The sequence below is a fragment of the Balaenoptera acutorostrata genome, chromosome 17 (assembly GCF_949987535.1).
Source record: "Balaenoptera acutorostrata chromosome 17, mBalAcu1.1, whole genome shotgun sequence".
Taxonomy (NCBI): domain Eukaryota; kingdom Metazoa; phylum Chordata; class Mammalia; order Artiodactyla; family Balaenopteridae; genus Balaenoptera; species Balaenoptera acutorostrata.
Genome location: NC_080080.1, coordinates 44,568,414 through 44,591,011, shown reverse-complemented (window position 1 = coordinate 44,591,011; position 22,598 = coordinate 44,568,414). Strand labels below are relative to the sequence as shown.

Genomic DNA, 22,598 nt, shown 5'->3' with positions numbered 1-22,598 from the left:
CCTGGGGTCTGCCCAGAAAACAGACATGACAACCAAAAGAGGGATGGGAGCCCCTGGCACCTAAGGGATCACTTGGGGGCATGGGAGAGGGAAAGCTGGGAGTCACAAAAATGGTCCTTGTTGGGGTGCTGATCCAAGGGACAGTTCCAGCTCATAAATATGTCCATGCATACAATAGTTTGCTTACAATTTCAGGGATCTCATCCTTGACAAAAAGTACATTTGTGAGCCATAGGGTGAAAAATAAATAAAACAGGTTAAGATGTGCACTTATGAACATGCAAGTGACTTGACCACTTCAATTTACCCAGGGCTGCTGTACATGTGGGTGTTTGTTTGCTGAAACTTAAAGCTAAAATATGGTGGCAATAAATTGTACATTCTGTGATAAGAGAACACAATAAAAAGGGATCAAGGGGGGAAAGGGATTGGGAAAGAAACAACATAATCTTGCAACCAAAGATTTCATTTTTGGTCTTAGCAATGAAATATTTGAGGACAGTATTAAGTAAATAACTTGAAATATTTGAGGACAGTATTAAGTAAATAACATGAGCTTTCACCAAATATTTAATAAAGCATCAAAAAGTACCCCAACTGTTCCAGACTCCTACTTTCAAGGAACTTACAAATCAGCAGAGAAGTCTGAATCACATGGATAGCGGCAAAATGCTAGATGTGATAAATTCTATCTTTGAGGAAGAGAGGTCATGAAAACTTGAATAGTTTCATTAGCAACTCAGGAGAGGACAAAGTGGGTTACCTGCAGAAATAGCTCTCAATTAAGGCTGAGGTGAGAAAGGTCTAGCAAATCAGGGGCACTGTCTGACTTGAACACCTCTATATCCCCAGGCATTAAACAGGACTAGACTCTCCGTTAAGAATTTGCTGAGTGAAGGTGACTGAAAAGGAACAGCCATAGAGAGGAGAAGATACTACAGGGGGCTTCCAGAAGAGAGCAGTGGACAGTTCAAGAGTGGTCAAGTCAGATGCCTAGCACAAGCAAGCCTTTCTGAAATGATACTGTGCTTTGTACATACCATCTCATGCAACCCACATGACAACCTTATGGGTCGTGCCATTATTATCCAGATGAGAATTATTTCCAGATGAAGAGTAGGAGATCCAACAAGTGGCAAAGCACTGGGGAGTTGGGTCTCTTCACCACTTCACCTGGCCGCCTTCTAGCAGAGAAGAGAACATAATCACCTTCCCCCAGAAGGGCAGAATCCCAGAACCATTCATCCCAAGCTGATGCCACAGTCTCTAACTTTGCAGTGAGTGAAACAGGTACGAGATTTGCAAAAAGACTCAGAGGACCAACAGACATGAAATAAAAATTCTCCTTCCAACCACCAATGCCTGAGCCCCACTTTCTTCCCATAAAGCAACTACTATTGTCAGATTCATATGCATAAGTAGTTTATGCACTTTTTGTATAAATGTAGCACACTATATACATTGCTCCCTGCTTTTTTCATTTCACAATATATCTCAGGAATGATTCCATATCAACATATATAAATCGGTCTCATTCTTTTAAAAACTATAGATTGGTTACAGAAGAAAGAAGTCTTAAAAAATCCAATTCTGAGAGATTTTTATCCACACACTCTGAATTTAAAGTTCAAAGAGTAAAAAGAATTCCCAGTGTTTTCAAATTAAATGATACTAAACAAATCAAGGTGAAAGTCCCTGAAATAATATTATATTGGTGAACCATAGCCTAAAAGTCCTACATTTTGTTGTTGTTGTTTCTTCCAATAACTAAAATTCCTTAAATAAGGGAGACAATTAACAGTGAGCAATTTATTAAGGATTGAATACTGTCCTTTAACATATAAAAGGGATTCCTTTACTTTTCTAATATGAGGCCTCCATTTTAAAACAAAAAATTGTGATATCACACATGATAGTATTTTGTTTACAGTCTGCTGATTGTAAAATACATAAAGACAAGTTTCTATTAATTTCAGTAATATTTTAATGCATTTTTGTTCATTTAATTTAAAGTGTATTTGAAAAATGTCATTGTGTGAAAAAGTATTTGGTCTGCAGACAATGCTTGTGCTACTGAATGAATGAACGTAGGTTCAAAAGCCCCTTGAAACTCACTGCTCCTCACCCCCCAAGAGTATTGAGCCCAGAGTCTGGGACACACTGCTGTAGAAGAACAGCCTCTGCCCTCCCATCAACTCCTCCTTGACTCCTTATTCTCTGGTCCCTGCCTTCTCTCCTCTACATAATATTAGAATTGAAAGAAATTTTTAAAAATTATTCCCTAAACAAAAGTCCAATGTTCGAAACATGTAAAACAGTTAGGCTGCTCTGGTGGAAAGTTAAGGGTCCAGACCCAGCCCTCCTGACCACTTTTTATTCTCCCACATGGCCAGAAGTTACCAGCAAAATGAAAGGAAACTCAAAACAGTTCGAAATCCATGCAAGGAGCCAAAGCACAGGAGGGAGCCAAGTCCCAGGGCAATCAATAATCAATCCTCCATGCAACCACTACCCTTTAAGGAAAACCTACCAGGTAACAGCCCCATCAACATTTCCCAAGAGTAGCTGGACCACAAGAATCCCTGGAGCAGGGATACACAATTGGGTTCTGAGGCTCCTTTCTGGAGGCTGTGATTCTATGAGTCTATGAGGGGTAAGGAAGCTGTCCCTTAAACATTGAAGCAATGCCCGAATTCTGGCAAGCTATGTGCACTGGACATCTAATCTGAGCTGTCATCACTTCCTCCTCTCTAAATCCACCCGATACCCAAGTACTCATTATTTTTCCTTTGCAATGTCTCTGGCATCTGCCTATTCCTTCTTGTACCACAAACCCAATTCTGGCCATCCTTCTATAATATCTAACATCTAAACTACTGCAAAACAAGTTCCCTACCTGGCCTCAGTCTTCCCCCATTCCAACCCATCTGGCCCACCGCAGTCAGACCAACTCTTCAGAAACACAACTTTAACTGGGTCCATGGTTTCCTGTTGACTGGCACAATTTTTTTTTTTTTTTGCTTTGGTTTTATTAAGATTTATTTTACCATGGCACTCTTTGTTCAAAAGAAGTCCAACTAGAAAATCTAATATCTAAAGCAATTTGTGGGCTTCCCTGGTGGCGCAGTGGTTGAGAATCTGCCTGCCAATGCAGGGGACGCGGGTTCGAGCCCTGGTCTGGGAGGATCCCACATACCGCGGAGCAGCTGGGCCCGTGGGCCGCAATTGCTGAGCCTGCGCATCTGGAGCCTGTGCTCCGCAAAAAGAGAGGCCACGATAATGAGAGGCCTGCGCACCGCGATGAAGAATGGCCCCCACTTGCCGCAACTAGAGAAAGCCCTCGCACAGAAACGAAGACCAACACAGACATTAATAAATAAATTTAAAAAAAAAATTATAAAGCAATTTGTTATAAAGAACAGAATTATTCTGGTTTCACAGTGCTGAGAGGATGAATGAAAGGGCCTGAACCCAATCTGGGCACCCTCTATGCCACCTCCCAACCCTAAGGGGTCCCATAGGACACAGTTTTTTAAACTTCTGGCTTACTCAGAAGATAAAGCTTAAATCAAATGCCTTATGATCTTTCTATTTATTTCCCAATAATCACCCAAGGGTCCTTTTTGCTGTATCTGCATATGTTAACTTACTCTCTCTCTACCCTCTACCCACCCCACCCCAAGACACCTCGCTTCTCCCAAAACCTTTTCCAGTCTCCATTCCTGTCTTATAACTGCCCACAACCCCATTACAATAATGTTGCCTTGATAAATCCTACCTGTCTTAAGACAAGCTGAAATTCCAACTCACTCCACCTCTAAAATCTCATTTACTGTATCATTTAACTGGTAAGTAATCAAGCCTCTTCATCTTTTGTAGCTATTTAATTTGTCCTGAGCGGGTTTATCATTCAATGGGAACTGAGCTTACTACCTGTTCTGTGCCTCCATCTAACACACTGCTTTACACATAGTAGGCATTCATTAAATATTTATTAATTTACTTCAGATTTACAACCAATAGCAAAAATCTTAATTTTCTTTCAAATATTCTAAAAGGTTTCATTACTAGGGCTACCCAAAGAACATATGCCTTTCTTTTAAAATAGTCAAATTAGCTTTAATGGGTTGCTCATTTTATTACTTTTCATTTATATTTTCCTCTGATATTTTACACCCGCTTTCTCTAGCCAACTCAAAGCTTGACTTGGACAAGTCAATGGAGACTGATCACATTTACTTTCCATTTAGACCTGAATATCAGGTCTAAATGCACCTACCTACCCTTATTTAAACAAAGGATTCAAATTCATTGTCCACATTTGTTTCCCATCAGAGGTCAAATGTGGATCTCATATCTAAATAAATCTAGCTAGAGATGAGAATGAAAAATGTGTGACAGGTAGGCAAAGGGGTTGGGCAATAAAGAATACTTGCCTGACACATGATAAAAGTTACAGAATCCTAACATCACTTAAAAAGAACACTTTCACAGGAAAGGATTACTATGTCAGTCTGATAAACATCACAGTTCCAGTCCCAATATCATCTGCTGTTCTTCCCAGCTGTGTTTGCTTATCACTGTGTACATAACATATGCAAAGATTCAGAAAATAAACTAGCAGTGTTTCATGACCTGTCTTACAGCTCACATCTTCCTATATCTTGAGGTTAGGGGAAGGAGTATAGTACATCTAGTTTTAACAAAATAGAGCAACCAGCTTCCTAAGACTTTGTATTTAAAGCACAACTTGCACCATGCTTACCATATTCACTGGGAGATGACTTCCCAATTTCTAATATTCCGCTTGCCAAATTGGATGTGCATTTAAAATGCTCTCAGCAATGCTGCTGTGGTAGCTCCCTGGCACAACCCTATGCCAGCCTTTGCAGGAACCATAATCTATCTACTTCAGTGTCACCAGGTGCACAAGGTCTAGTGGAAGGGACATCCCAAACACTCTAACATCTTTCAGCTAGTTTTCTCTCCTGGTGCTCTAATAGACCTGGCCACAGCTAGCTCATCACTGCTCTGGCAATATTTCCTCTCCTATTATTAGTGGCCCCCTAGCTCTTGAGAGCTTATCTTTAGACAAACTGCCATTACATCTCATGGTAATATTTTCTCTGTTATTTCTCTGATGTAATATTCAATCCAGTCAAGTCAGGTACCAACTAAGAGTTCACTGCATACATACTTTTAAGACATTCATCTTTGTGGCAAAGAACTTCAGTTTGGCCTCCCACCAAACTTCGAATGCCACTGCAAAAACTTTCTATAACCTATGAAGCCACAGTGATTCCTGTGGTTTCCGTTTCTAGTGACACATGAAAGTAATGTAACTTGCATGTCCTTCCTAGTAAACAGTAGAAGTTTCTACTGCCATCCTGGATGATGACAAAGGGCTTACCTTAATCAAATCAGAAGTATAAAAATGTAATAGTTCCCAAGTTCCAAAGAAATCCAGCCTGGGTTCATTATCAATAATTTCACAAATTAGGATTAAACTTTTAATAATGTCTATATTTTTTAAAAATGAAAGTACAAAAATCCAAATGTTATTGGTAATAATTGGGCTCTTAACTACTTTTTTAGAAGCAATAGCAGACTGTTCTTTAGACAACAGACAGTTTTTGGTCTTTCTTACTTAACATCTGATTCTAGCCAAATGATAATGTGCCCCGTTGGTTTAAATAAGCCATTACTTACCAGGTTCTCTCCAAAAATGGTTTAAAGAGGTCATTTTCTAAATTCCCAAGTGACTTAGGTCCAAACCTTGAGACTGTGGAAAGCCTGGTAAGCACAATCAATCACCACCATGCTTTAGCCTCTAGCCCCTCACTCCTGCCCCCAAGCACCAAGTTCACCCCTTGTCTAGCAACCCTGAGGGAAAAGCATAAAGGCTATTTTCTTTGAGCAAGACCTAAAATCTTTAGTTCCTTCTCACTGCATAAACAGATTCTTCCCTCCATCATTCACTTCTGAAAAAAGTACAGTAACAACTAAAATTTCTGACAATCATCCTAGATCCAGGACGGCTATGGAAAAAATGACTCACTATTCCCCATACCCCTTCTTCACAATGAAGAATAGTGGGGAGATAATGATGTTCCACACTGATTCTACTTCCCAATTATATGCAGATTAGTAGTGCCCCCAACTCAGAATTAAAAATATAAATGAGGATTTTTTTCATTCTCCTAACCACGGGAAATTCCTGAAAGCCTGCTCCTAATATCCTATATAGTCTTGTACATAGGAGAGTTGGGAAGCCTAATGATCAATGAGTCTGTCTATCATTTTGCTCCTGAAGAATGCACCTGAGGGCTGGAGTGCACCCCATGCCACCCAGCAAGTCAATGACTGAACTAAAAAGGGAACTCCAGTTTGCCTATTACGGGAATGCACACACACTAGATCCTTCTTTTCATAATAGAATAGTTTACACCAGGGGTCCCCAACCCTGTTAGGAACCGGCCGCGCACAGCAGGAGGTGAGGGGCGGGTGAGTGAGCAAAGCTTCCTCTCTGCCACTCCCCATCGCTCCCCCATTGCTCGCTTTACCGCCTGAGCCTTCCCCCACCCCCGACCCAACACCCGGTCCATGGAAAGATTGTCTTCCACGAAACCGGTCCCTGGTGCCAAAAAGGCTGGGGACCACTGCTTTACATTACATAATCAAACTCAAGATGGTACAGAATCCCTCTCCTCTTAGAAGTGACTAGGAAGTGGACCTAGCCAACTGGGAGATGCCGAGATGGAGATATAGAGTGACCAAACCGACTGGGATAGGACAAGCCTCAGGGACTAAGGACACTGGGCAGAAGACCACTCTGGAGTGCTGAATGAGATCAACAGAGGGAACAGGCCTCAAGGCCTCAGTGTAGTGTAGGAAGGTGGTATTCTGACGGGAGAATAGAATTTAGTAATGGAAAAGCCTGGATTAGGAGGCACTGAGGGATACAGAGTGGCATGCATTTGGGCATATCCAAGGATATCTGCTGGCCAGTAGCCAACTGTGATTCCTAGGTTGGGGGCAAGGGCAAATGTAAAGAAAACAGTGGATGCATAGTTCATAACTGCTAAGGAACACGTTAAGCCAGATATTCAGAGAACATGGCTCTAAAATTATTAGAACTTGGGAACAAAGCAGGTAATTAATTTGGGGAACAGAGGGAAACCTCAGTTTTCTAAACTGGAGCAAAAGGTCAAACCAGAAGAACTACTAAAAGAGTGATGGACTAGAGCTCTTTGAAATGAAGAAAGTGAAATGCTGGTTAATCATTTACTTAAAATCAGTGCTGACAATGTACATGAAGGTTAATGCCAGGCTCACAGTAGGTCTCTAACATTTGTCAATTCCTCTACTTTCTCCCAAGTCCAACAACTAGGTGGCAGCCCTTGAATGCCCAGAGCACATTCAGTAGTCTATGCCCAAGGTGTTAAAAGATTAATGAATCTAGTCAATCACATTCCCTAAGGCACTTGGAGGTATTGAGATCGTTGGATAAACAATGGGAAAACTTTACATTTGTGCCCTCCACATTCAACAAGATCTATATCCTAGAAGCCCCATTCACCCAAATACTTTTTTGCTTTAGGGACCCTCATCAATATGAAGCCCACAAAAACAAACCCCTGCTTCATGAGTTACATTATACAGGTAACCTCAATCAGAACTAACAAAGCAGAGGGATTTTAAGTAGGTCTCTTACAGTCATTGAAAATGTTAGTGGTTCTAAGCAAGATTGATGGCTTAAAACTTTTTCAAACAAGAGGGTCTCATACCTTAAACCTCAACCATGGGGCATTACTTTTGCAGTGATTCTGATATAAAAGCCTGAACATCACTTGACAAAGTATGAACATTCTGAAGAAAATCACAAGAAGCTCTTCCCTGTTCAAGCCACATAAGGCACTGAGGCTTAAAGGCTGATTGTGGCTTCAGCACAAAAAACAACTCACTAGAAGATCACATACCAAATGATGGGATTGTGTCTGTGAAATAAACTTTCTTCACTGTATGTTATCCAGTGTCATTTCTTCAGAGTAGCAAAGTGCTTGGTGCTATACCAGAGAATATACCCACCAAGAAATATACCCAGATCTCTGAAAGATATGCCACAATTTGGCTTCAAATTGGAAATTACATCCTTTATAAGCATTATTCTTTAGTTGGTTAAATACATGTAATCATAAGTACACACAATGTTGTTCTTCAAACTACCTCTTCTTTTGACTGGTGTTTCAGAAGAAACACTGCATTTGTTAATACCAAATATGCTAATGTGTCACAGTGTCTGTCTTCTCTTTTATCCACTCTGGAGATATTCTGAGCTTATCTCCGAAGGGTGTGTCTGGCAATTCAAGTGTGAAGCTACAAGCTACATAGTCTCTAATTGATCCAAAGCAGTAATCATGTCTCACCCTAGACAAATTACTATAGCCACAAGTCCACCCAACTGCAATTGTGGATGGAGTCAATATTGAACCTGATCCAAATTTCACCAGTCTTCCTTCTACCTTAATTCTCTGTGTCCAGTTTTACATGGATAGCATTGCCATTCATTTTCTTTTTGTAGGAATGAAGTATTATTTTTATTATGATTATTCATGTTAGAGTTCTCTTTTTAATACTGGATGATTATTTTTTTAAAACATGTCTTTCCTAGAAATATCACTAGTAAAATGCATCCAATTTTTCTCTAATGTGGTGCTTTCCCCGTCCATAAAACTTATTTGATTAGCAGTACTATAGAAGCTAAAGCTTTTGTATGCAGGCACTCAAGCATAATTTAATCATTTTATTTAAGCATGAAAAAAATTATTCTGAAAGGCCTGTTAGGTAAAATATCCCTGATTGGTTTAAACTTACATTTGCAGGTATATTAAGGGTGAAATAAATCACGAAATGCCCAGTATGCAATGGAATAGTGTTAACTTTGTTATAATAGTCAGCAGTAAGTTAAAAATTGTAGTATTAGAGGATGTAAGGAATAACTATCATTATAAATAACTGCATTTAAACAGGTTATTTTAAAATAAATTTTGTTTTATGCGAAACCATTTTATATTACAAGAATTTTCACCCATGGAAACCTCTTTCACAGTCAAACGAGATGAGGTCCTAATTGCATAATACCATTTATCTGCTGAGGATAAAAGTGCCAACAAATGAAAATGCACATTAGGCAAGAGACTGTCAGAATAGAAAATTGTCTTTTTTATTTTTTTTTATTTTTTTGTTTTTTTGTTTTTAAATAACCCACTCACATTAACGAAAGACTGCAGTAGCTTCCAAATTATAGGTTGTTATTTTTAGTGGAAGTAGTTCAATATTCATATTGGAGCAGATGTAGCAGTTTAACAAAACAGCTCTTCAAATCCTGCACAAATTGAAAACAGGAAAACTGATTGCATTTTCTCTTATCACTTTCCTTTTCTGAATTGACACTTTTGGCCTTCTGAAAATTTACACATGGCTTTCATCTCAACAGCACCTGCTGATCAAACAGAAACCTAACATTTTCATGAAAATGGTATAAAGAACTAGTTTTGTTCTAAACACTGTAAAGGGCATAAGTTGCCTACTAGATAGCAACAACTGCTGGGTATAAGGCATATTCATAATAGTTTTATATTTTCATTAAGCTTTGAAAAAATACATTAAGTCCCTTCTGGTTTTTTCCATGTTCACTTTTGTATGATTCAAATTTCTTTGACTCAATGTCTGCCTAATACTTAGTTTTAGCATGCAGCGACTATGCAAAATGTGTAAAAGGGTAGCTTACACTAAGATACGGAACACTTAGTATTTTCTCTGCCACTGCTTGGAATACACATATTTATCTATACATATTGCTGTCTATCCAGGCACATGGGTGTAAAATACACACATCCCATTTTCTTATTCCACCCACAAAAAAAAACAAAGTCAGGCCCTGTTTTTGAAGGGGCCTTACAAATTCTTTTATCAGATACAGATTTAGCAGGTGCTTGAATGTTTGAGGATCCCCAGCTGGGGAAAAATGGATGTCACCTGAGCACAGGCCGGTAAGGATCTACCAACCACTCAGTGTAAATGTCTCTGGGAAGATAAAGGTAAATCTTGAAAATGGGTATTATTATATGCAAAATACAAGATTGATAGCTAAGTAGCTTCCCAGATTTTTAAATAAGAGTGTATCACATATTTATCTGTTACACCTAATTCTAAGTAAAATTAAAGATGCTCCTAAGACATGCTCTCTGTCAGTTTCCTAGCAAAAGGGCTCTACCCCTCTGAAGGATTCCAGGTGTCCATTCTCATTCTGCCTGGGTGACAAGGTAACCTCAGGCAGAAATGACATACAGTAATATATGTACCACTCTGGCAAGTTGGCCTGTGAATTTTGGTGTTTCATCATGCTCACTGAGGCAGCAGCAAACCTGAAATGTCAGTATGTTCAGTCAATGAAGGGAAATAACGGGACTCTATTGTCTTACCCAATCGATCTGCTGTTGTCAACAAGGAAACATGCCCCCCTGGCTTTAAACAAATTTTAATTAGGCTCTTAGTTACTGGTTCATATTTACCTATGAAAACACTTATCTCGACTATGTGTAGGAAGCAAAACAATTGTTTTTCCCACTTTTATCCATTTTAACTACCTTCTAAAGTTAATACTATAATTTTTTAAGTACACTCATGAGTGTATTAAACATTTTTTTAATTAAACAGTTTTATTAAACATTTTAAAATTATTTTTCTTTTAAACCAACTCCAAGGGAAAAAAAATCCCATGGTTCAAATCCAAAATACAAATCTACCTAACAACTTGATTTCTTTTTCCCTCTAGACCTAGTTGAACCCATACTATAAAATCAACTAATTCCATATTAAAAGTAGGTTTCATTTGCTTTTCTCACTCATTCAAGTACCACCATTAGCATCAATTCACCACCCATTCAAAACATGTCACACAAAACCAAACACAAATGATCAATTCCAAAAGCCTCTACCAATTTTGCTCAGTTTATCAATCTTACAAATAAGGGGTAAATGAAACTCCTGTTATATGGGAGATGGTGCGAAGAAGGGCAGAAGGTGAGGGTGAAAAGAAAATAAGGCATTTAAGCCATTCAAATTTGCCTAAGTTCTACAGTCCTTCCCTGAACCAGAAGGGAGACAGTCTCACCTTACAATAAAAATAAAAATGAACTAATCAAGTTGTTAAGCAGCTTTTTCTCTCCCCTCTTCATCTAAAGGCTTCAGCATCCCGTCAATAAATAATCTATTGTTCCCCCTTTATCCAGTCTCTTTAAACCTATTCAGAATGGCAAAACTAAACCCAATTAAAGATAAGGCCCTCCGGTAATCTCACCTCCGTGAGTCCTGTCTGGATAGCAGAGGTGATGGGAGATAGCGGCCAGGCCAGGGCTGATGCCTCCTCCTCACCCCACACAACAAAAGGCAGATTTCTCTTTCTCCCTCTGCTAATCTTTAAATGTAAATTCTCTCCGCCAGCTAAGAGGAGCGACAGATAACATGTTACATCTTCACTTCTCCTGGTCTTATCGACTTCTGAATCATTGGAAAGGGAGAGAGGAAAAGAGAAAGGCAGCCTCCCCACACCCCCCTCCCCCGTTCTTTCCCACCCCTCCTTCCTCCCTGCCCGCCTCCCCTCCCCGTTCACGGAGATTACCTTCTGGCAAAGGAGCGCAGGAGAGGCGGCCGCAGCCGAGGCGGCACCCAGACCGCGGCTTTGTATTCATTAAACACACATCGGAGCTTATCAGAAGTAAAAGGCTTGTCAGGATGGCACATTGTGTGTGAGTGAGTGTGTGAGCGCAGGAGGGAGAGGAGAGAAGCCAACGTGCATCAGGGTGATTACAATATCAGCAGGGCCCAGATGGAGGCAGGAAAATAAACAGAGGGTGCGTGTGAGACGGAGCGGGAGAGGGAGGAAAAGTGGGAGAGACAGAAAGAGACACAAGCTGGAGGGAAGAAACGGAAAGGCAAGGAGGGGGCGGGGGCTCCGGCTCCAGAATGGGGGTGGCAAGGAGGGCGAGGTACCCCAAGGCTGGCTGAGGGTGAGAGCCAGAGCTGGGGGAGGGTGGCCTGCATTCCCCAATCTGCCTCTAACCGGAGAGAACGGGAGGAATCCAGACTAGCAAACTGTATTTCCCTGCTCCAGGGCGAGACCGCGAACATTTTGGAGGTTCTGTCAAGGTCAAAGGGGGATCAAGAGCTCTCTTTTGGCGGAGCTTAACAATGAGACGTTCACCATCTCACCTCCATCCAAATAGCCACAATTTGCAAAACAAACCTAGTGAGTCCTCACAGCAGTTACACAGCCTTCCAGACCAACCTCAAGTGGGAGTTCCCATCCCTTTCTTTGCTGACCCCAACGGTCCTAATTTCCAACCCCCTGCCCACACACACCAAGACCGACACAGGCAGATAGAAAATGTCTCATTTCTCTGGGCTTTGTGTCCCAGCAGAAGACTTGTGTAGCCAGCATCACTGGGATAAGAAGGCGCACTTGTGATTGGTAGCTACAGGTGACTCTGAGACACCTGCTCCGCCTCCAGAAACTGTGTTGCGGGAGGGGGCTCCTCATGTGTACATCTGAGAGTCTATTTTGGAGGTGGGAATTTAAAACTGAGGCAATCAATCTCGGCTTGAGCTGCCTCACAGCTCTTCACCCACCCAGAGCCCAGGAATCAATCAGAGAACAAGCAGGGAGCTAGCGCTCCTCCATCAGCCCAGAGTTCATCTTCCACCCCATCAGGGTCTGGAGGGAGATACACCTGAGTGGTCTCATGGGAGCCCCTTCCCACTTTTAAATGCACCCGTCAGACAACATGAACATCTGATCAGATCCTTAATGGAGTTCAGATAATGCAGCAAAGAAGGTTATTTTATTGCGGGGAGAGGGAATATTTGGTCATGTTGTATTTCAAGGCACTGAAGCTTGGTTAACAAGCTCTCACTGCAGTATGAAGAGTTCAGAATAAAGTAGCCAATAAAGTACACAATTGTTCATGGCATACACTGCAGCCCCAGCTGCAGTGAAACTTCAGGTTGTAAAATAGTTTATGCATGAGGTCTCAATATAAAGAGACAAAATAGTCGGGAGGAGGGGGAAATAAGGCTAGCGAGTAGAGAAAAGCACTGAGGAGCAAGAGAACTAGCAGCAGCCTCTGAGGGGAGACAAATTTGAAGAAGCCCTTTAGAAAATGAGGAGAAGCATTGTTTAATCAAGCACTCCCCTCCAAAGCACTCAGTCAAAAAAGTTTTACGTGTAGTGGATCCTCCTGCCCCCCCTGCTCCCACCCCAAGAAAACAATTAAGGGAAATTTGATAGGTAAGGTAAAGTGAAAAAAGCTGGGCATTGGTGGGGGAAGGGCATATGTGAAAAACCTTGTCATGCAATGAATGTCAGATGAAAAGGGGTCTGCCACAATCCACCAGTAATCCAATAATGTGGAAAACCTCATGGTATCACTGAGACGAGAACGAGGTAGTATTTCCCCATTAATCTTCAAAAAGTGAGCAGGTTCAATAGTTAGAGAAGGGTGCAAGGATAGGAAGTAAACCATTTGGCAGGGTATGCTACAAGATCGAGGGCACTCTAAATGGGTGAAAATCTGTCATTCTTACATGTTTTAAATTTAATAACAGATTTCTCTCATAAAGGGTCACCTTTCACTTTTCCTCTGTTACAAAAATTGCATTCAGAGTAACCAGACACAACCACATATACCTTCCCCTTTATTACATCTTAGATCAATTTGGACACAAACTACCCACAAACGTTTATAAATCCAATGCAACTCTAGGAAGTAAAAAATATAACTTACAAATTCCAACTGATTTTTCCATTACATGCTCTCTGAAAAAATGCTATTTAAAAAACAAAGCCCTACTACTTTCAAACCCAGAAAAGGCTTACATTTTTTCTTTAAAAAGCATCCAGACACTGAAGGCATGAAGAAAACTGCACAAAAGCTTATCTGCCAATGTTCTTATTTTGTAAAGGCACAGCATTTCTATTACTACCTTGTTTGTTCACTGACTTTTGGCTCACGGTTACAGAAAAGATCAACCAATTCTCAAATGGGGAAAATCCATGACTCTCTTCCAAAGCAAACACTTTGCTGCAAAGCTTTCAATTAAAAAGGGGGGGGGGGCAATATAATAAGAAGTATAATCACAGAATAAGTGTACAACAGAAAGTGGTTTCTATAATCACAGCTGTCTTAAAGGCCAGGCTGGAGACTAGAAATCTTAATTTCAACTAGTTCTTTTCTTAATAATAGGTTACCTTCCTATAAGAGCAAGAAGGTCCATCTGCCTCAGGCAGATAAGTTTCGAAGCATTAATTCAGATAAAAATCTAGCATTTTCTTTCTTTCTTTGAGTATGTGAATTCTAGTGTGCTATAATGTGAGAATTCCAACATATGACCATTATGGCATAATATCTCATTGCTCAGCTTGTCATTATTTCATTTGTAATTCTTATGTTAATTATGTTCATAATTACTATAAACAGATGTGGTAGACATTCATGTGACCTTTTATTGCAGAATGCATTCCTCACTCATTTTGCTATCATTTCTCATGTATGTGAAACTGAAATGCAAAAAAAAAAAAGCTTTCTAATTTTCTAATGTTTTATATGCATAAGTTAAAACAAAACCTACCTTCTACTTCATCTGCATTTCAAAATATTAGAAAATTCTTAACATTTAAGCTGCTTTGTAGAACATTTTAAAATTGCACACTGAACCTCACTGCTGCTCACTAAACTGTAGCTATGGATGCCAAACAAAGGCTAGCGTCCGTGTCTAAGTTGTTTGTCTTTTTTTTTTTAATATCAAAGGTTAATGCAGCAGAATTGTGCCTCAAAACCAAGTGCCTAACAGCTACATAGCAATTTATTCACTCATAACTCAACCATCACCCTCTTTACATAAAACACATTTACAATAAAATCAGTATGGATTTCATTAGCTGTAAACCTCCTCAAATTTCATTTCTTTGGCCCTAATCTATAATTAGTGTGGACAGACAGGTGCAAACCCTTCTCTTCTACAGATGGCTACTGGAAATGGTGCAAAGTAGCTCCTTCTGTTTAAACAACACAGAGATAACCTGCTCTGTCTTATCACTTACAATTACCTCCATTAAACTGAACTAATGTTTGCTTTAATAAAATGTTCACTGTTCTTTAAACATTATTTAGGAACTCTTATATTAATGGCTATAAAAAAGTGAAGTTGGAAGGTGTCTCTTTAGATAATAATAACTTATTCTGGATGAAATGTTCTCACTTGATGGATAATATTCTGGGGTTCACAAAGGTGTTTTAGTTGACTTAACATTTGTCAGTTATTTTGCATAAATAGGGTCAAATATGGTATTTTTAAAAGGCATCTGGGTGACAAACAATTTAACAAGAAATTCAGAAGTATGAAATGTTTAATTTCTTTCTTAAAGATTTTAACTTATTATTGAAGTATATACTTCCTAAAATCCTGGATTGTTTTCAAAGGGTATTTATGTTAACCTAATTTTATGTATTTGTTTAACTTCTGATGGATTCTGAAAGTTGTATGAGTTCATCATTTTAAGGCACATTTTAAAAATTAACCATGCATGCAAGTGCACTCTGTAAGCACATGGTTAAAAATACCACCATTTCATAATAAATAACTTCTATTCTATAAAGCAGAGATCACTTCTCCCTGCTTCTGCTATCAATAAAGTCTGTGGATCACTAGATGATGAATAAGGTGTCCATAAAACAAAGAACTTTTAAATGCCCAAACGTCAACAAATAAATACCTTTTCCCACTGAACTTACATAACTTACAGTAATAGACTCCAGTAAAATGCAACTGACTTTTTTTTCACATGCAAATCCTGCAGGTGCCAATTTTTCAGACTGCTTTGCTATGAAGGGCTATGCTGCCTGCATAAAACCTCAATGAAGAAGGGTTTGCATTCAGTGCCTGTCAGCTGATGTTCATATCAAAGAAGTGAGAAACAGGATTTGACAGTGAAGAATGTCCTAACCTGACAACCACTGACCAGCATTGCTATTGGAAGCATTTCTTTCTCGTGATCCCTTTTCAATGTTGGGAAAAAAAAGAAAAGAAAAAAGTGGTTTTTTTTTCTTTTTTGGCTAAGCTTCTATTTTACAATAAGATAAATGATAATGGCACCTTACATTTGTGTACTTCTTTGCAATTTATGAAGTGTTCTTTTATCTGCAAATATTTATACTAACACCCTGGATGGGAAAGCTCATCATTAAATACTAGCATCAAGAACAATATCTTACTTTTCTTCAGAAAGGGAAAATCATAAAAATATTAAAAAGCTACAGTCCTGTAGCTGCAACACATACTGTCCTAGTATTTCCAGCAACTTGCAGTTTAATAGTGCAGTTTCATTGTATTACAAGTAAAATGTGTCTTATTAGGAAAGTCCTTTACAGATCATTTTAAAATCAAATTATTAGCAGGTATTAGTGGGTCACAGAGACTAAGGCCACAAAGGAAAATATCATTTCAAAGATTTCTGGTCTGCTTTAAGTTGTCTAAACATTAAAGAAAAAATAGACCGTTTTCTCCACTTCTTGTATTAGGTGTGAACTGGACACTGGAGAAACCACATACTCTCCCACTCAGTATTTAGCTTTTCAAATAAAATGAGTGCTGTCTAAATGGTTTACAAAAAATTATTAATGCTTAAACAAAGTCTTTTAATATAAAGTTCTCTTAGTATAATCTTAGATAAAGTCAGCTTTTCTGTACCCAGAATGAGCCTGATTCCTTGATTATTTGGTTGAAATTTTTTCTTTTGAAAGAATAAGCCAAAGAAATATCAAATGCTAAATACAGTACAAGTAAAACAATGTTAGACTTCAACTTCCTCAACATACTTCCCAGCTGCAAAAAATGCCTAAGTCAAACTAAGATTCCCTGATTAATACTGGGTGAGACCATCAAATGTCCCTTTAAAAATAACAATCAATAAAAAGAAAGAAAAGAAAATCAGACGGCCCTATGTATGCTACCTGAAAGCCCACACAATGTTAAAACTAGAATTGACATTAAGGATAAACAAGGGAAAAAGATCCAGAGAATTATGAAATTGCTTCTCTTTGTACACATCACATCTGACATAAGCACCCAGGTTTGGGCGAGGATGGTTTAAGAAACAATTGTGTTTGTTGATCTTTTCTAAGGAACTGTGTGACAGGAGAAACTGGGCACAACAGAATACTCACATGGTCAAGGCAAAAGGCTGCAATAAACTAAAAGAAGGCCCCCGACACTAACAAACCGTTTATCACAGAGAAGCTGGTCAATTTGTATTCTAGTGAGTGTGGACTCACTGGGCACAGACCCAGTTTCACTCCTGTTCTATGCAAAGGCAGGGGTATGATAATAAAAGCTACTGAGTGCACTTAAAAGTGTTACAGATGTTTAAAAGGAGACTAGAAGGGGGGAAAAACCCAGTAAAACAGATTTCAGTTCACCCAGAAGGTAGAAAGGAAACGCTTTGGTCAGCAACCCAACCTTTACCAGGGGATAAATCAATTTGCAGCAGCTGTGGACAGCCATTTATATAAAGGCCCTGGGCAGATTAATTAAGGGAAGCGAAGTTAAAAATTCGAGGGGGCCCAGAGTTACATTAAGCACATGAAGTTGGTCTGGAGTGGCCTCCCCAGCTCTCCTAATCTTCACTCCCACGCCCTGGACTCTGTGACTGGTCTTCAGGAGCTCCTCCACGGGGAATACTAGCTAGTCCTTAAAGCGACACTCTGTAGCCAGGCTGGGGCACGTTGGGATTTGAGGTGCCCAACCTTGTATAATAAGCTATGCTCAAAAGATTTCTCCACTACGCTTTACAAGGAATAAGGAAACCCAGGGCTGCATGGCTCCCCAGCCAAATCCTCCAATCTTGAAAAGCGCGCGGGGGTGGGGGGGGGGGGCGGTTAAGGGAGGGCTGGGGCTATTTTTAGTAACAGTCTTGGTTCACATCCTACTTCCCGGAATCTGTCCTCAAACTTTTACAAGGGTTGACTGCCCTTACCCCACCCCACCCGCCAAAAAAGTTTCAAAAAACGGATTTAAGCGCCTTGTACCGACCTAACCGTCTTTGCTTAAGGCGTCCTGGCCAGCTCAAGGTCCGCCCAGGGAGAGGGGTCTGGGTGCGCCGACCAGCCCAGTGCTTTCAGGCTCCCAAAGAGAGCGGTGGGGCCCGGAAAACGAAATTAATACCCCGGACGCGGCCCCCCATCTGGTCTGGGCTCCGCCAAGCGGGAGCTGCAGAGCACAAGGCTCCGGTCCCCGCTCCGGAGACGCGAGCCGAATCGGGGATGCAACTGGAACACCCAGAAGACTGGGGCAGCAGGGCCCCGGGCGCGCGGAGGTCTGGGCAGGAGCGACGCTGCCACCGGCCCGCGGCGGCAAAGCCCCAAACCCGTCGCGGGCGAGAGATGCCGGTCGGGAGACGCCGACAAGAGCTCGGGGGGCCGCGGCCTGTCCTCCACGGGCTTCCCACTCGAGTACCCCGAATGCCCAGGAAGCACAGGGAAAGTTCGCAGGTGGGCGCAAAGCGCTTGGGTGTCGCTCAGAGGACCCCGACCCCAGTCGCAGCCGGGTCTCAAAGTTAAGATTCCTTCTCTCCTGCTCCCAGAGCTAAGTTTTCCACCATCGAAACAAGCCTTTCCTTTCCAGTTAAAAAAAAAAAAAAAAAAAAAAAACCACGATGAGGGTTATAGGGCCACCTGACAAACGCACCGTAGGTACCTTGACCGGTTGTTTGGTCGGGGGGAAAATACGCATGATCTTCCTGCTCACATATCGTAATCATGGAGAGGAAAGAGAACTGTTGTAAACAGTGAGGGGAATCTAAGAGTAAAAACTGCATCCTTGGCTGACCCGTGAAGTTCAGTGTCAACGCAGCTTGGAGTCACTCGCGACGTTCCTCTTTGCCCTGGTGCGTAGTTCTGCCCTAGTTCAGCGACAAGTACAGCCTGGAGCCTCTCGGCCGAATAATCCAAATGAAGATGACGGTCATCAGAATAATAATTAATAGCAACAGCCAGGGGCCCGTCCCCGCCGCCCGCCCGCCGGCCCAACCCTCCCGCGGGCACTTACACTGCACAGGGCCGGAGAGTCCCACCATCCGCAACCGGCTTCGAGCTGCAAATAAAACTTCCCGTCGTCTCGGCCGGCCCACGGGGCGAGGGGGCGAGGGCACGGCGCCTCTTCCCTCGCAAGGCCAGAGTGTCCGGGACCACTCGCCCACGCGCGCTCGCCACGAGGCCTCGGAGTCGCGCCGCGCAGCGCCTGCGGCCGCTCGGCGCTACGCACAGCGAGCTGCGGTTCGAGGAGCCCGGGGTCGGGAACGCCAGCCAGACGCAGCCTCCACGCAGAGCCCAAGACTCGCGGAACACCGCTCCTCCCGCCTCCCTCCCTCCGCTTTTCTGTTGTTGCTGCTGTGGCAGACAAATGTGATGTAGGGCGCAGGGAACTGCCACTGTCACAGGCGGCGTCTGCGTCTGCCTCGCCCGCCCTCACTCACTCTCGAAGAAGGCGACGCATTTATCTGCAGGGCGGCCGAGCGTCCGCCGGGGAGCAGGAGCGCCGCGCGCTGTGCGGCTAGAGCGCCCGCACCAGGCCGGCTCCGGCGCGCGCTCGCGCCCGGGGCGCCGCGGCCGCTCGGGAGGGAGGCGGCGGCGCGGCCGCTACCAGGTGCAGGGAGGAGGGCCCGCGGCGGGGCAGGGGGGAGGTGGAGGTGGGAGACATCTGTGTCGTGCAGGGGTCACGGAGGTCAAGTATATGTTAACAATGGGCAGGCCCAGCTCGCTAGGGCGCGCGGGCGGGCGGCCTCCCTCCCGGCCTCGCCCTCTCCCTTGCAGTCTGGACGTGGGGCTGGCTCCCTAATGATGCTTTCCCGGGCCGCTTGCTCTCCAGCGGCCCGAGTGCCCTGCAGTAACCCAAGACGACCACTTTCCCCGGCCATCTGGAGCGCTCCTGGCTGCCCTGCCTGTGTCTCATCACTGGCTGGAGAGACAGCTCTGCTAGAAATCAAGCCACTCTCAGATCTCCACTCTAATCCCCTTCTGTTAGCTGATTTCCAGACTATTTGCTTTCGCATTAGATAATAGCCTTAGAGAAAACAATTATCATTTTCTTTTTTCCTTTGTTTTTCTACTTCTTCCATAGTATATCATTAAGAGGGGCCTCTTTCTATCTCACGTTTTTGTTGGTTGTATCCCCCTCCCCCAGACATTAATATCAATACCGGGGGTGGGGGTGGGGTCCCCGGAGGAAAAGACAGGGTGAAAGAATTCCAGATATTTCCAAAGTAAATAAATAATCTCTCAGTGAACAGGACTGACAATTTGTTCGTACAGAGCAAAAAGGGCTTGAATAATAATGAAAATATTAATATGTAGGTCAAATATGATCAGATAATGGCTTGCAATGATAAGTAAAATGAAATCTTTTCAAATTATTATGGAACGGTGCCACGACTGCAAATGTTATTATATTTAGTGTAACAATTTGAAATCCTGCTCTGAACCATGTTTTTTCCCAACTGGCCTAAATCAGTGCAAAATGTCCTGTGTGCACGTTTCTAAATTTCATCTTTACAAAGGAAAAAATGCTTAAGATAGAGTCAGAGTGAGCCTGATGCAGTGGGAACTGATGAGACATTCGTAGGTTTTATTTTTTTAAATGGTGCTTCAAATATTTAATAGTGAGTAAAATCCCTTCCCCCATCCTTTTAAACCCAGCTGGAGCTTCCAATTCTGAAGTCTTTTCAGACTCTACTAATTTTTTGCAATTCATTTTCAGAAAACACTCATTGTACATTCTGCCCTCTCCTTGGGACATTTGACTAATGAATTATAATGGATTAATGAATTGTAATGTTAAGTCTTGGTATTTGATATCATGATGCATTTAATTTGAATCTCAAGTTTTATCAATTTGTACATTCTATAGTAATTTCTGCATTACAGCTCTTTATTTTTTGCTCTCCTTGCAAACCTTAACAGCATTAACAATCTTAAAATATAAAATTTTATGTACACTACTCTTAACTCCTTTATGTAGGAAATTATCAAAGCTTACTTATATTTTCTTTAAAGAATCAAAAACATTTTAATATTTCATTATTCTATTACTTGTATTATTTCTTCTGTCCCCAAATTGAAAACCGAGAATTTAGATTCTGGGACTATACATTTATTCTTATTTAAAATTAATAAAATGACATCTGAATCAGGAACGATTCTTATGAAATAGCGTTACTTCTAAAATCACATTGTAAAGTTTAGAAATAAAGTAAATCAACAAGTTTTAGGATGTAAAAAATAGAGGGAGAAATAAAATGTACATATCATGCTACATTTTTCTTCTTCCTGAAAATTGTGCCAAAGTAGGTGAGAAATTATAATAGAAACATTAAATTTCAAAATCAATGGAAAATAACTTGCAGGAAATCAAAACAGTTTTACATTTTCAGGCTGTATTCACAACACAAAGGCATATATTTAAATCATATTTTATAAAATCTTACAAGATTCTAGAAGGCTTATGGGGTTCTCCCTTTTGCCAGTCATTCTTCTGGAAGAATAATAATCATTGTTCTAGTTGTACTTCTTTTTTTAAAAAATGCACAACGTTTCCTACTCAATTTGACTTTACATCAGATAGAATATGTCACTAAATCTGAGCGTTTTTAAAAATTCTGATAAGAGCAGCTAAAGAATGTATATCCTGATGCTGATGTATAATGAATCAGTATATTCCTTAATCCCACTTCTCACCCCCTTTAAAGACCTGTGTCCTACAAAATGTAGAACACATTTTTCTCTAGGGTTTATCCTTATATTATCTCCTAACTCCTCTATTTGGAGCAAATAGTAACTATAGGGACCAACTCAAGTGTGAGGTGATTCTTGAATTGCAAAATCTAGGAAAATAAAACATTAAATGAAAAGGGAGGGGCTCATTGATAAGGTGGTAGGAGGATGTGATTTGCCTGAAAACTATACAGGTCCACAAAATATTTGGTTACCCTAGCTTCGGGGTAGGAAATACACAAGACATTACATTCATAATGCAATAAACTATTAATTGATACATTTTTTAAAAAATCTAAGGAGACAGGAATCCGTATTGTCTTTCTGTCTGCCACTCACAAGAGAAAATCAGGTATCTGTATTTTCAGGACTATTATTTTGCTGAGCCAAAAAAAAAAAAAACTTAATTTTTTTTTTTTAAAAAGAGATTATTTACAAAAATAGGCAGCTATCTACCCTAATGAAAGCACTAAATTGAAAAATAAAATACTCAGTAATGTGTTAAACTATAAAAACCCTTACTAGCAATTTTTTCTCGCAGATTTTTTTCTCACATCATTAAATTTTCATTATTGTAAAGGTACCAAGTTCTTTCAGCTTACAGGTTTTTTTTTGTTTTTCAGTAATGTTACCTAAGAATGTTTTTTGGTTTTCCTTAAGCCAATCTTAAAAAAAACCAGAGCGTTTGAAATACAAATTTCAGATGACTGCTTATTA

At 40.9% G+C, this 22,598-nt stretch overlaps 1 protein-coding gene across 1 annotated transcript in view; it reads right to left on the bottom strand.

Annotated features, from left to right (window-relative positions):
- RUNX1T1 (RUNX1 partner transcriptional co-repressor 1) overlaps window positions 1-11,941 on the bottom strand; it is a 130,312-nt gene extending 118,371 nt beyond the window's left edge. Inside the window, 2 exon segments of the mRNA XM_007177490.3 lie at window positions 11,684-11,708; window positions 11,710-11,941. Coding sequence (XP_007177552.1) covers window positions 11,684-11,708; window positions 11,710-11,805 — 121 coding nt within the window. The 5' untranslated portion in view covers window positions 11,806-11,941.
- Between the last annotated feature and the right edge of the window lie 10,657 nt (window positions 11,942-22,598).